Source organism: Alligator mississippiensis, chromosome 9 (assembly GCF_030867095.1).
Source record: "Alligator mississippiensis isolate rAllMis1 chromosome 9, rAllMis1, whole genome shotgun sequence".
Classification (NCBI taxonomy): domain Eukaryota; kingdom Metazoa; phylum Chordata; order Crocodylia; family Alligatoridae; genus Alligator; species Alligator mississippiensis.
This window is the reverse complement of record NC_081832.1, coordinates 36,114,786-36,127,960: the sequence shown is the minus strand read 5'-3', so window position 1 is coordinate 36,127,960 and position 13,175 is coordinate 36,114,786. Positions and strand designations below refer to the sequence as shown.

Sequence of the window (13,175 nt, the reverse complement as noted above, 5' to 3'; positions counted from 1 at the left end):
AGGTGTGGGTCCTGACCATGGAGTTGGCTACTACCCTCTTTCCATCCCTTCCTCTCAGGTAAGAATCGTGCAGATGGATAATAGGTGGAGTCCCCTGTTGTTACTGTTGAGTTCTGGTGGGGAGATGGCTTGCCATCTTTCCTTGTCCCAGAGTAAGTGGACAGCAGGAACTAGCCATTCATTATAGGAGCCAGAAGTGAAAGTGATGAGCTTCCTGCAATTGGCTGTGGAGACATTGCTTTATTTTAATGTTTCAAAAGTTTAACAGAGGACATTTGTTTCACTGCTGTCATTTCAGGGTCAGCACCTTCTCCAAATGGAGCTCCCACAGCTAGGCATGGAGGTCCCAAAGCCACACCCAGATCCTGCAGCCCAGAGGCTCTGAGTATAGAAGGAGAAGAGGGACCATGGTGGAGATGCTGTCAAATTTCATGGTGTCATCACAGTGGAGGGCTACTGCTACCAAGGAATGGAGGGCAAGGATGGTATTTCACCAAGACTGGGGTGGTACACTGATGAGATGGGACATCTCACAGGCATGGCTCATGGCTGTTCCAGGCCAGGACGAATACCAAGACTAGCAGGTAGATGGGCTGTGGAGATGCTGGTGGACACCCTTCAGATGGAAAGGCACACCCAACAGACTTGCACACACAGCAGACAGATGAAGAACATTCAGGTGTCTTTTATATTACTACCTCTGCCCTTCCTATTCCCTTCATCTGCCCTCCATTCTGTGCCTGGCCCAGGAAGACGTCACAGCTAGGGTTAGCCTCTAAAGCCTTGCAGCAGGCTGAACCAAGGTCAGAGTTTTCCTGCCCAGCCCCCATTTACGATGCACCATAAGGAGAGTTTCCCTCCAGGCAAAGGCTACCAGCAGCAGCTTCCATCAGGCCCCTGGCAGGGGCTGGGCTACCAACAGCAGCCAGACAGAATCTCATTCCAGTCCAAAAACTATACCCTCAACAGCACCTTGGGTTGGTCTCCCAGCCGGGCATGTCCATCTCATCCCATTATCCGAGGGTTATGCTTGGCAGTACCACTGGCCCCAGGTAGAGGACCAGTTTTTGCTTCCCAAGGTTCAGTCCATGCCCTTTTGGTTATGATTTCTGTTCCCCAACCTCCTATACCCAGACCTCCCCCCTGCACACTTGGCAGACCCAAGGTTATGGCCTAGTCAGTGGACATAGGCATAGTCTCAACTGTACCCTTGGCATGCCTTTTCATAGCCATTCTCTGCCCCCACTCTACCTCCTGCTCCAGTTATAGGGCCCTGACTTTTACAGAAGAGTTGGGCAGATGGAATCTGAAGCAGCTCCCTGATTCTTCACAGATTCGGGGCCAGTTCTGTCTGGTGAGGGGGTGGCAGCCTGAGACTCAGTACGTAAGCATGGTGCCATGGTGCTCCATGCCACATTACTACCTCCTTAGACGCTCATTGAGTGGGCCTTTTTCTGGATGGAGCACAGTTTGGCTGTCTGCTAGTCCCTTCCCCTCAGTCCCAAGTTGACAAAGCACCCCTGATTCTCCCCACCCCCAGTTTGTAAAGCACTTTCTTGTTGTTCACTGAAAGCAGACACGTTTTGGATCATTTCTACTGATTAATAAACATTTCTTTGAATTCACAAAGCAGTTGTATCCCATATCTTATTCAGTTTTTACTTGGTTGTCTTTCTCCTCCTCTGTGGCCTGATGACACTGAAAGCAGTTTGATAAGATGATCATCTTTCAGGGACTTGGCCTCCAGTGCCACAGACCATTCCCCAAGTTTTCTCTGCCTAAGCCTCCAGAAGGGCTTCCCCTTTGGCTTTGCAGACGTGCAGGTGAAGGCTGGTGGTGTCCAGGCAGATCCCATTACTCACTGCCATGTCATGAGATGCTCCAAAGCCCATGCAGTGGTCATTTGGCAGCTGCTCAACTGATAGTGGAACAGTTTCTTCCTGGCATCCAAGTACCCCATAGAAGGCTTCATTAGTCATGGTAGAAACGCATAGGCTAGGTCCCTGAGTGGAGTGGAGGGAGGACAGAGTTATAGGCAAACTCCTCCAACATCAGGGGAACCAGGTTAGAGTTTCTAAAGACCCTGACATTGTGAACCTTTCCTGATGGTTTACACTGATCTTGCTGTTGCTCATTTGTGCAAACTGTCTAAGGTTAAGCAGTGCAGTGCAGTTTGGTGGAGAAGCCCTTATGGCTGCTGTGAGCAGGAGATAAAATGGCAATGTTGTGATTCTGACTACAGTCTCTTGCAACTTGGTGAGTTGTAGGAGCTGTGCTCCCAGGCCCTCTGGCTGGGTAACATTACCTCTCTGGACTAGAGGCATTTGGGGCTTGCCAGTTTCTAGATGATGATTGCTGCTTGCTTCTCCATGTTGAGTGGTGCTGTCAAGCTGTTGGCTTGCTACTCCGATGATAGAGCCAGCATGGAATTCATCTCCATGAAGGTGACATGGCTCATCCAAAAGCTCTGTCATTGTTCCTTGCCATCCTAGGGACCCTGGACTATGTTCTCCTATGAGTTGCTGCTCATCTTCGGCCTAGAAGCAGGGGTACATGGTTTGCTGGTGGTCTCAGAAAAAGCCATCCTGGGTATCCTGTATGGCATTGTCCTTGGTCCTGTTGGTGTTTGTGGTGCATAGCAGGTAGATCTCAAGGACGTCTTTTTCAGGTCACTAGCTGTTGCCCTTTAGCTGGCAGATGAACTAGATGAGGACACAAAACGTTCTCAGGTCTGCCATGACTCTGTCTCAAGTAAAACATAAAGAATAGCACCACGGCTGGCATTAGTGAAAATGGTACCCTGGGCAAACTTGTATTTTGGCACCCTTTCTTTGAGTTTAAACTCAAGTATTTAGTAGTTTTAGCAAAAGTTTCAGAAATTAAGCTGTAATCTCCAGCCCCCTGCCCAAGATAGGGCAACCCCCAACTATATCATCCCAGCCAAGGCTTTGTCTACCTGAATCTTAAAATCTTCCAAGTATGGAGATTCCACAACCTGTTTGAGTAACCTGTTCCATTGCTTTACTACCATGGAAGTTAGCTGGGATGCAGTCGTGGGGGGGCGGGGTAGGCAGAGCAGCATGGTCTGCCTGGCAGTCTGGTGGGCAAGCACTGCTGCTGCTGTGTGGGAGTAAGGTGGGTGGACTGGAGTAGGTGCCACCCTGCCCACATGTGTCTGTCCTGGCTCCTCCTGAACAGCAGGAGGGGTCAGGCTGGGCTGGACACTGCTTTTCCTACCTAGGGCAAGGTGGGGGAAGAGTGCTGCTGTGAGCATGGGCTGTGCGTGTGTGGCGCCTCTCTGACCAGGGCACCCTAAGGGTGCCTACGTCACCCACCTGTAAGGCCTAGCCCTGGATGGTACATTCTGGCAATGCATGATCATGGACTGCAGGGCAAGGAAACAATAGACCTCCATTCCTGGCTACCTAGGGTGATAGCACTCCTCATGTAACTGACATGCTCTTGAGAACTGAAACTGGCTAGGCTCTCGGTCACAGGGAGCACACAGTAGAAGCCTGTGTATAGACAGCAAATGGCTCTCAACTCTGCACTCAGTGGCCCAGAGACTGCAGTCTGAAGACATGCTAGGATCTCTGGTCTCCAGCCCCTTAAGCTACAGGTTTGCGCCGTTCTCCTCAGCAATATATGTGAAATAGGATTTAGCCCTTGGTGTTCATTTTTTGCTATAATAGCAAGACCCAAGGTCTTGCTGACAATTTTAATAAAAGTTCAGTCAAAACTAATAGGGATGGGCAGTTATTTCAGAAGGAGAGCCACTTAAAGTTTGGTGAGCTATTGAGGGCTGCACACAACCTTTTAGAAGATATCATTTAAACAAATTATAGATAAAAAACAAATCATACAGGTTTTAAAACAAAAATCTATAATGTTTTAATTTTATTTCAAGAAGTATTTTTTTGTCCTGATTTGTGGGGTTTTTTAGTAGCGTATATAGACGCAATTGCATAACAGCTCAAAATGAAGTCTTACTCATGTATATTGTGGGGTGTGTGGATGTGTGTGGGCATGTGCATGGGGGAGCATGGCGGGGTGGGTGGGAGACTGCCTGTGTGTTAGGTCCCAAGAGCTGGCCGGGGTGTGGGGCAGGGAGTACATGCAGCAGAGCTCACTTGGGCATCATAGATACGGTCTGCAGCTGCCCCTGCATGCTCCACGTGGGGTTGAGCCACGCCCAGGACAACCTGTGCTGTGCTCCTGCCCCCAGCTAGCATGCACAGCTTCCCAGCAGGGTGCTCCTGGTATGGTTGCAGCTGCCCAGGTACAACTTAGCTCCCTCTTCCTCTAGCTGCTCCTCCTCCTGACATTGCTGCACCACACTAGGTAGGGGAGGGGAGTTGCAGCTGGGCTTCAGCTCCCAGCTGCTTCCACCCACTCAGCCCCCTGCAGATGGCTGCTCATTGCGCTGGGTGGGTGGAGTAGGTGGAAGGTAGCATGAGAGCTGGAGCCCCATGTACTGGGGCAGGAGCCACCTGGCTGTAGTTTCCCCCCACTGTCTGGAGTGGTTCAGCATGAGCAGGAGGAGGTGGTAGTGGAGGCGGGGGGAGCTAAGCAGTACCTGGGTGGCTGCAGCCGCACCAGAAGCGGTCTCACTGGGAAGCTGTGTGCACTGGCCAGGGCAGCACAGGCTGCCCAGGAGCAGGGCAGGGCTTGGCCCCATGTGGAGCACCGTGAGGGCAGCTGCAGGATGGTTCCAGTCAATTGGAGGATGCCCACCTGAGGGCCAGATCCAATCAGTTGGTTCGCCAGATATGGCCCATAGGCCATATCTCTGATCTAGCTGAACCTATATTTTCAGCCCTTGCTACTTTCCAATACATGAACTTCTGCTAGTTAGATCAAATGCACTGACTAGTAGGCCGGGGGTCAGCAGCCTTTTGCTGGCATGGGCTGGAGCTTATGACCCAGCCATCATTGATCTGGAAATATTTCCTCCTGCCTGTACTGCTCACCCCCTGGCACCAGGTGGCTGGATGCCAGCTTCTCAGCTCCTCTGCAGTAAGGGTAAGCTCAAATGCTGCATAGCCTCTGTGAAGCTGATTTCCCCATGCTGGATTTGGCCTTGGTGAGATGGATCAGACCTCTCCATGGGCTGGATCAAGCTTGCAAGTCATAAATTGCTAACTCCTGGATTAGGCAATATTCCTTCAGGCTACAGTCTGAAATCAGTCAGTCTGAAGTCAGTATGATTTTTGCTGCCAAGTCGTTTGGGTGCTTTTTTAGAATCCCAAACTTAACCTGGGTTTAGGAGTCTCTCTCTTTTGGCTCCTAATTTTTTAATGTTTTAGGCTATGCTTAATATTAGAAAGAGCAAAATAAGTAAAGACCATTCTAGGGAGGTTGTTCTCAGCAGTTTCTCCTCTGCTCTGGAGCTCCTTCTCTCGAGGGCTGCCAGAAATGCACCTGGACATCTTTTAGAAGCACTAAGTCCTATATATTTAAGCAGCCATTGGGCAAATAATGCTAGGTTGAGATAATATTTAGGGGGGCTGTTTGATGTTGATATTCTAGTTCCCATATAAATTATTTTGTCCTTCTGTTTTATAAGTATTCTCTTTCTTTTATTCCAAGCCTTGTTGGGAGGGGTGACACATAAATCAAATAAATAAATAGTTGCTGTAGCATGCTAATGGTTTCTACATACCAGTAATTTTAATCCTGTCTTTCTCTGTCAGATTTTATATGCTTTTAATCCAGGGTTTGCAGATAGCAGATTTCATTTGCCACCCAGTGCTGGCCAGCATAATCCTAAATTCCCCTCCTTTGTTCTGCTGTGACCTGAAGGGGATTGATGTTGTGGTTCCTTACTTCATATCAGCTCTTGAAACTATTTTACCTGACAGGTAAATACTTTTTCGTATTAGAATGTGATTTTATTTTATTTTATTAACAAAAACCATTGAGAAACAAGATGTAAAAAATGTTTGCAATGTATACTAAGGTTCATGTGGTCTATGATATGGATTAAATAGCAGAATTAATGCTTAGCAATGACTTGGGTTTTTATAACAGTAATGTCTGCATTTCTTAAGCCTTAACTAAGTCCATTCAAAGAGCTTTGAAGTGGTAATGACCTAGGGAGACAAGGTTCTTTGGGTGAATCTGATATCTTTTATTAGACCGACTTAAATAGTTGGAAACAATTTTTAAGCAAGCTTTTGGGTTTGAAAACCCTTCGTCAGGCTGAGAAAGTTTCTGCAGTTGGTGTGTGCTGTTCCTGGATGAAATGAAATGACTTGGGGTGTGTTTCATAGTAGCTAGGGTCAGGAGGGACCTGAACAGATCATCTAGCCTGACCCCCTGCCACAGGCAGGAATGAATGCTGGGTTCACAAGACTCCAGACAGGTGATCGCCCAACCTCCTCTTGAATATGCCCAAGGTAGGGGCAAGGACCACTTCCCTGGGAAGTTGGTTTCAGATTTTGGCCAACTAACTGTAAAATATTGCCTCCTGATCTCCAACCTAAACCTATTCTCCATCAGCTTATGACCATTTTTCCTTGTCACCCCAGGTGGTGCTGGGGAGAAAAGAGCTTTGCCTATTTGCTGTTGATCCCCCTTGATGAGCTTGTAGGCAGCCACCAGGTCCCCCCTCAACCTCCTCTTGCTGAGAGCTGAACAGATTCAGGTCCTTCAGTCTCTCCTTGTAGGGCCTGTCCTGCTGTCCTCTCACCAAGTGGGTTGCCCTCCTCTGAACCCTCTCCAGGCTGGCCACATCCCTTTTGAAATGCGGTGCCCAGTACTGGACACAGTACTCAAACTGCAGCCTGACCAAAGTCACACAGAGGGGGAGTATCACCTCTCTGGACCGGCTTGAGATGCACCTTTGGATGCATGACAAGGTATGGCTGCCCTTGCTGGCTGCAGTCTGGCATTGGTGGCTCATGTTCATCTTGGAGTCAATAATGACTCCGAGATCCCTTTCCACCTCTGTGCTTTCAAGAAGGGAACTCCCCAGCCTGTATGTATGCTGTGGATTCCTTCTCCCAAGGTGCAGCACCCTGCATTTGTCTACGTTGAACCCCATCCTATTCTCGTCTGCCCACTTTTGTAGTCTGTCTAAATCTAGTTGCAGCCTCTCTCTCCCTTCAAGTGTGTCCACCTCGCCCCACAACTTAGTGGCATCAGCAAACTTGGACCTAACCACCTCCATAAGTACTTTCCACCCCCTCATCCAAGTTGCTGATGAAGATGTTAAACAGCGCGGGCCTGAGGACCGAGCCCTGGGATACCCCACTGCTTACATCTCGCCAGGTTGAGTACAACCCGTCCACCACTACTCTCTGTGTGTGCCCCATCAGCCAAATTTTTACCCATCCAACTTTGCAGGCATCAATGCTGCAGTCACTTAATTTATTGAATAGGATGGGGTGAGAGACAGTGTCAGAGGCCTTCTTAAAGTCTAGAAAGACTATGTCCACAGTGACACCATCATCCAAAGATTTAGTTACTTGGTTGTAAAAGGCAATCAGGTTGGTCTGGCAGGACCTGCCTTTGGTGAAGCCATGCTGATTGCCCCGAGCATGATCTCCCCTGCAGGCCCCCCACAGATACGCTCCTTGATGATCCTCTCCAAGAGTTTCCCGAGCACCGAGGTGAGGCTTACAGGACTATAATTACTTGGGTCCTCCTTCCTCCCCTTCTTAAAAATAGGGACCACATTAGCCAGTTTTCAATCCCCCGGCACTTGGCCAGATGACCACGAATGCTCATATAGCCGGGCCAAAGGCTCCGCGATGACCTCTGCCAGCTCCCTCAACACCCTTGGGTGGAGGGCATCTGGACCTGCAGATTTAAAAATGTCTAGCCCTTCCAGAAGATCCTGAACTACATCTGCACTGACTAAAGGCTTGATAGAGCTATCCCCAAGATTGTCCCTACCTCTGGTAGGTGGGATATCCCGGTCCTTGTTCAGGAAAACAGAGGGAAAGAAACACTTAAAAATATCAGCTTTCTTGTCTGGCATGGCCACCAGATTACCGTTTGTGTCTTGCAGGGGCCCTACATTGCCTGGTGCCCTCTTCTTGCTCCCAGTGTACTTGAAAAAGGACTTTTTGTTGTCCTTAATCCTGGACGCTAGCCTGAGTTCCATCTCTGCCTTGAACTTCCTAATAGACCTCCTACACTCCCGGGCCGAGGAGGAGTACTCCTCCTTGGTGATAGTTCCTCCCTTCCACTGGTTGTACACCTCCCTTTTAGTCCTCAGGCATTGCTGAATGCGCTTGCTGAGCCAAGGGGGTCTCTGAGCACTCTTACCCCTCCTTGCTTCTCTCAGGGACTGTTATCCTTTTGGCCTGGAGGATCGCCCCCTTAAGGTACGACCATCCCTCGTGGGCTCCCATCTCCTCTACCTTCTGGGCCCTCAGTGCTTCCCCCACTAGTCTCCTAAGCTCATTGAAGTTGGCCTTTCTGAATTCAAGGGCTTTAGCCTTCGTGTGAGCCCTAGACGCCCTGCGCTGGATAGTGAAATCCAGCAGGTGATGATTGCTATTGCCCAGGTGGTCAAGGACCTGCAGTCCCCTCACCAGGTCATCCCCCATGGCCAGGACCAGGTCCAGCAAGGTGTTACCTGTAGTGGGGCTGTGCACTTCCTGGATAAGGTGAAGGTCCTGTAATACAGTCAGGAACCTACGCGAGCGGTCAGACCTGGTTATCTGCTCCTCCCAGCAAATGTCTGGGTTGTTTAGGTCACCCGTGACAATGACATCCCTTGACCTAACCACCTCCATAAGCTGACTGGAGAAGTCCTGGTCTAGCTCTTCCCCCTGGTTGGGTGGTTTATAGTAGACACCCATCGTAAGGTTCCTTTTGCCATGCCCCTCTTGTAGTTTGACCCATAGTCTCTCCCCGACCCTCCTCTAACCCGAAGCTAATCCTTGATGATGTGAGGTACTCTTTGATGTAGAGCGCAACCCCCCCACCTTTCCTTTCTGTCCTGTCTCTTCTATATAGGGTATACCCCCGAACGCCCACCACCCAGTCGTAAGTAGGGTCCCACCAGGTTTCTGTGAGTCCTACTAAGTCTGGGTTCTTATTTGCAATCAGGAGGCGTAGTTCCTCCTGCTTACACCCCATACTATGAGCATTAGTGTAGAGGCACTTGAAGCCTCCTGAGGGTGCTCGTGCCTTCCTCCCACTCCGAGGACAGTTGTGGCCCCCTGCTCCTTGGACGTTGATACTTACCTGTCCTTCCCTTCATCTTGTCACCCTGCGTCCTGGTGAAGCATCCTCTCCACTCGAAGCAGCCTCTTCCCCCGGCGAAGCTAGTTTAAAGCCCGTCGTACGAGATCAGCCAACCTAGAGGAAAAGATACGTCTGCCATTAGGGGAAAAGTGAAGCCCATTCCACCCCAGCATGCCCTCCTTACAAAAACATGGGTTGTTGTCAAAAAACCCAAAGCCTGCCTCATGGCACCAGCTCCGAAGCCGCCGGTTAACCATGTCAATGCAGGCCTTGTGATGCCTACCCCATCCACTTACCGGGAGAATGGAGGAAAATACCACCTGCGTTCCCGCCCTCTTCATTTGGTGTCCCAAGGCCTTATAGTCCTCCATGATGTTATCCGGTTTGCCCTTGGATGTATCATTTGTACCCACATGGACCACAACAAGTGGGTAGTAGTCAGATGGCTTGATGATTTTAGGGATGGTCTCTGTGACATTGCGAATCTGAATTTCAAAGGACATGCAGTGTTTTAACCTATGGAATACTTACGAGTCTAGCTTAGCTGTAGTGAAATGGCACTCTTATTGCCCTAGATTCACAAGTATATCCTTAGTTGGTGGCCTGTCAATAAAAAGGAGCCAAGTGAAATAAGTAGTCTGCTATAAATTGTGTTTGTAGTTTTAATGTATTAATTTTGAAAAGGAAGCTACTAATGATTAAAACATTTTAAGAGGAAATGTGCATAAATTTCACTAGCTGTGTTACTTGTCACTGAAAATTGGTGTCTGCAGGAAGAACAACTATTAGTCTTTAAATATAGCTAAAAGCTATTTATACAAAAATGTAGAAAGTATGCACATTGACATGATTTTTTTTATTTAGCATTTAACAATAATACAAATGCTAAATATTTTTTTACAAATGAAAAGCAACTAACAAATTAACTGAATATGGTCAAATGCCAAGAACATCTCTCTGAAACTTTATTTCATCTTTATGTCCAGGCATGCATAAGACACTGACTTTTTGACCAGTAATTCATAGAATCATGGAAAATTAGGGTAGGAAGGGACCTTAGGAGGTCATCTAGTCCAACCCCCTGCTCAAAGCAGGACCATCCCCAACTAGATCATTGCAGACAGGGCTGTGTCGAGCCAGGGCTTAAAAACCTCCAAGGATGGAGATTCCACCACTTCTCTGGGTAACCTGTCCCAGTGCTTCACCACCCTCCTAGAGAAAGTTTTTCCTCATATCCAACCTAAACCTCCCTTGTTGCAGCTTGAGACCATTGTTCCTTGTTCTGTCATCTGACATCACTGAGAACAGTCTAACTCCATCCTCTTTGGAGCCACCCTTCAGGTAGTTGAGGGCTGGTATCAAATCCCCTCTTAGTCTTCTCTTCTGAAGACTAAATAAACCCAGTTCCATCAGCCTCTCCTCATAAGTCATGTATGCCAGCTGCTGAACCATTTTCACTGCTCTCTGCTGTACTCTCTCCAACTTGTCCACATTCTTTCTATAGTAGGGGACCCAAAACTGCACTGGCAAGGCCACATCTGGAGTACTGTTTCCAGAGTACAGGGGAATAATCACTTCCCTCGATCTGATGGCAATGCTCCTACTCATGCAGCCCAGTATGCCGTTAGTCTTCTTGGCAACAAGGGTACACCGCTGATTCATATCCAGCTTATTGTCCTCTGTAACCTTCAGCTTCTTTTCTGCAAAGTTGCTGCTTAGCCAGTCAGTCCCCAGCCTGTAGCAGTGCATGGAATTCTTCTGTCCTAAGTGCAGGACTTTGCACTTGTTCTCATTGAACCTTATGAGATTTCTTTTGGCCCAATCCTCCAATTTGTCTAGGTTCCTCTGAATCCTAGCCCTACCCTCCAGTATATCTACAACACCTCCCAGCTTGGTATCATCCAAGAACTTGTTGAGGGTGCACTCCATCCCATCTTCCAGATTGTTAATGAACATATTGAACAAAGCCGGCCCAGGACCAACCCCTGGGGCACTCCACTTGATACTGACTGTCAGCCAGACATTGAGCCATTGACTACTACACGATAAGCTTGACAATCCAGCTAGCTTTCTGTCCACCTTGCAGTCCATTCATCTGACCCATACTTCCTCAGCTTGCTTGCAAGAATGCTGTGGGAGATGGTATCAAAAGCCTTGCTAAAGTCAAGGTATGTTGCATTCATTGCTTTCCTCACATCCACAGAGCCAGTTATCTCATCATAGAAGGCAATCAGGTTGGTCAGGCATGACTTGCCCTTGAGCTAGCCCCTCACTGAAGCCTCTTAATGCACCAGCCAGGCCCTCTGCAGCACATTGAGCTCAGAGGGAGCAGCCCTGGCTCCATGTTCTGCACCTGAATAAACTGTGGAGCTTATTGCTCTGGAGTTGATTGTTCCTGGACACGCATTCAAATGGCATGACCAGATCAGTAAGCGCCGCAGTTTATTCAGGTGCCGTAATTGCACATGTAGATGCACCCAGTAGAACATTATCCCTTTAGGATGTCAAGTGTGCATTGTTAACAATAAGTTTTGTTGTTTGCATCTGCTCAGTATGCCTTTGGCTGTGCCAGATGGCCTTTTTCCCCCTCAGTGCCTACATTTGAAATGAAGTATGTATTTGTGTGTTCAGTATTGCATATAAAGGTACTTACTAGGGTATCAATCACAGTTAATGTGTGCGATTAACATGTTAATTGGTTCACACATTACTTTTTTAAAATACATTAATCACACAGTTTTGTGGCCTCCTCCTGGGCTCTGCTCCGCTGCCTCCAGGCTGCCCAGTAGGGCAGCGGTGGCAGCGCAGAGGAATGCAGGGTAGCCTGGGTATAGGCTCTGGGTGGCTGCAGCAGGAGGAGGGGCGCGTACACAGATGCACACAATCCACTGCAGCCTGCATGCATGTTAGAGCAGTGCTGTGCGGGTAAGTCTGTGGAGGGGGAGGGGTGGGGGGGCAGATCGAGGTGGGGGTGGAGTGAGGTCAGGGACTGGGGTGAATGGGGCCCTGGGGCTGGGGTGGATCATGGGATGGAGCTGTGGGCATGGGAGGCATATACCCCCAGATTTGTGCATGGGGAGAGGCAGACTGCCTGCTGTGGGCTGGGGCTCTGCGTCCTGCTGCCTTTGCCCCGGGAGCCATGCAATGCCATGTTGTGTCCCCTAATGCTGGGTGGGCAGGGGGCGTGGCACAGCTGCAGCTGCTGGGCAGAAGCAGCAGGGCACAGAGCTCCAGCCTACCTCTGCCTCACGCATAAATCCAAGGAGCATATGCCCTCCATGCCTCCTCTGGGGGTGCATGCAGTGGCAGGGAGCCCTCCTCCCCCATGCCCCTGGACAAGCTGCCTGCAGCTTTGTCCCATGATCCGCCAGTGCCCCAGTCCCTCTTACCATGGGGGCCTCAGCCTGCCCCTCCCCCCCCCATACCCCTTCCCTTCACCATAACCCTTCCTTCCCTACAGACTTACCTGCTTGGCTGTGTGTGTGTGTGTCTGCCCCTCACTCTGATGTGACAGCCTCCCCTGCCCTCCTCCTGCCCCACACTCCTGCCTTCAGTACCCTGTATCCTGCCAGGGTTTGTGTGGCCTCCCCCACACACCTACCCCACACCCACTCCCCAACCATGCAAAGCACCTGCATAATTTTGCATAATTTTAAGTTTTTCTGCACATAATTTTGAGTTTTTAGCTCTCCGAAAATCATGCAACTAATGACCATCACATTTTTTTAATCGTTTGACAGCCCTAGTGTGTGTACACAGTTCCCCAGATCGTATGTATAAATACTCTGGGTTTTACTGTTAGACTAGAGAAGGGAGCTGAAAGGCCTTTATCTAATGGATAGAGTTTGGGGTAAATCTGTGCCTTGCATCATGTTTTTTCTATCAATCAATACCCCTGCCTCATTAATCTGTGCTCTTTTCGTAAAGGTATGTTCTATATCTAGCTTACGAGCAATTAGTGTTGCACATACATA

General features: G+C 49.1%; 1 protein-coding gene across 10 annotated transcripts in view; it reads left to right on the top strand.

The window, feature by feature from the left end:
* RALGAPB (Ral GTPase activating protein non-catalytic subunit beta) overlaps positions 1-13,175 on the top strand; it is a 233,060-nt gene that overhangs the window by 102,709 nt on the left and 117,176 nt on the right. For all 10 annotated transcript variants that reach the window (XM_059733294.1, XM_059733297.1, XM_059733290.1 and 7 more), the window contains one exon: positions 5,694-5,861. In XM_059733294.1, coding sequence (XP_059589277.1) covers positions 5,694-5,861 — 168 coding nt within the window. The remainder of the gene's footprint in view (positions 1-5,693; positions 5,862-13,175) is intronic.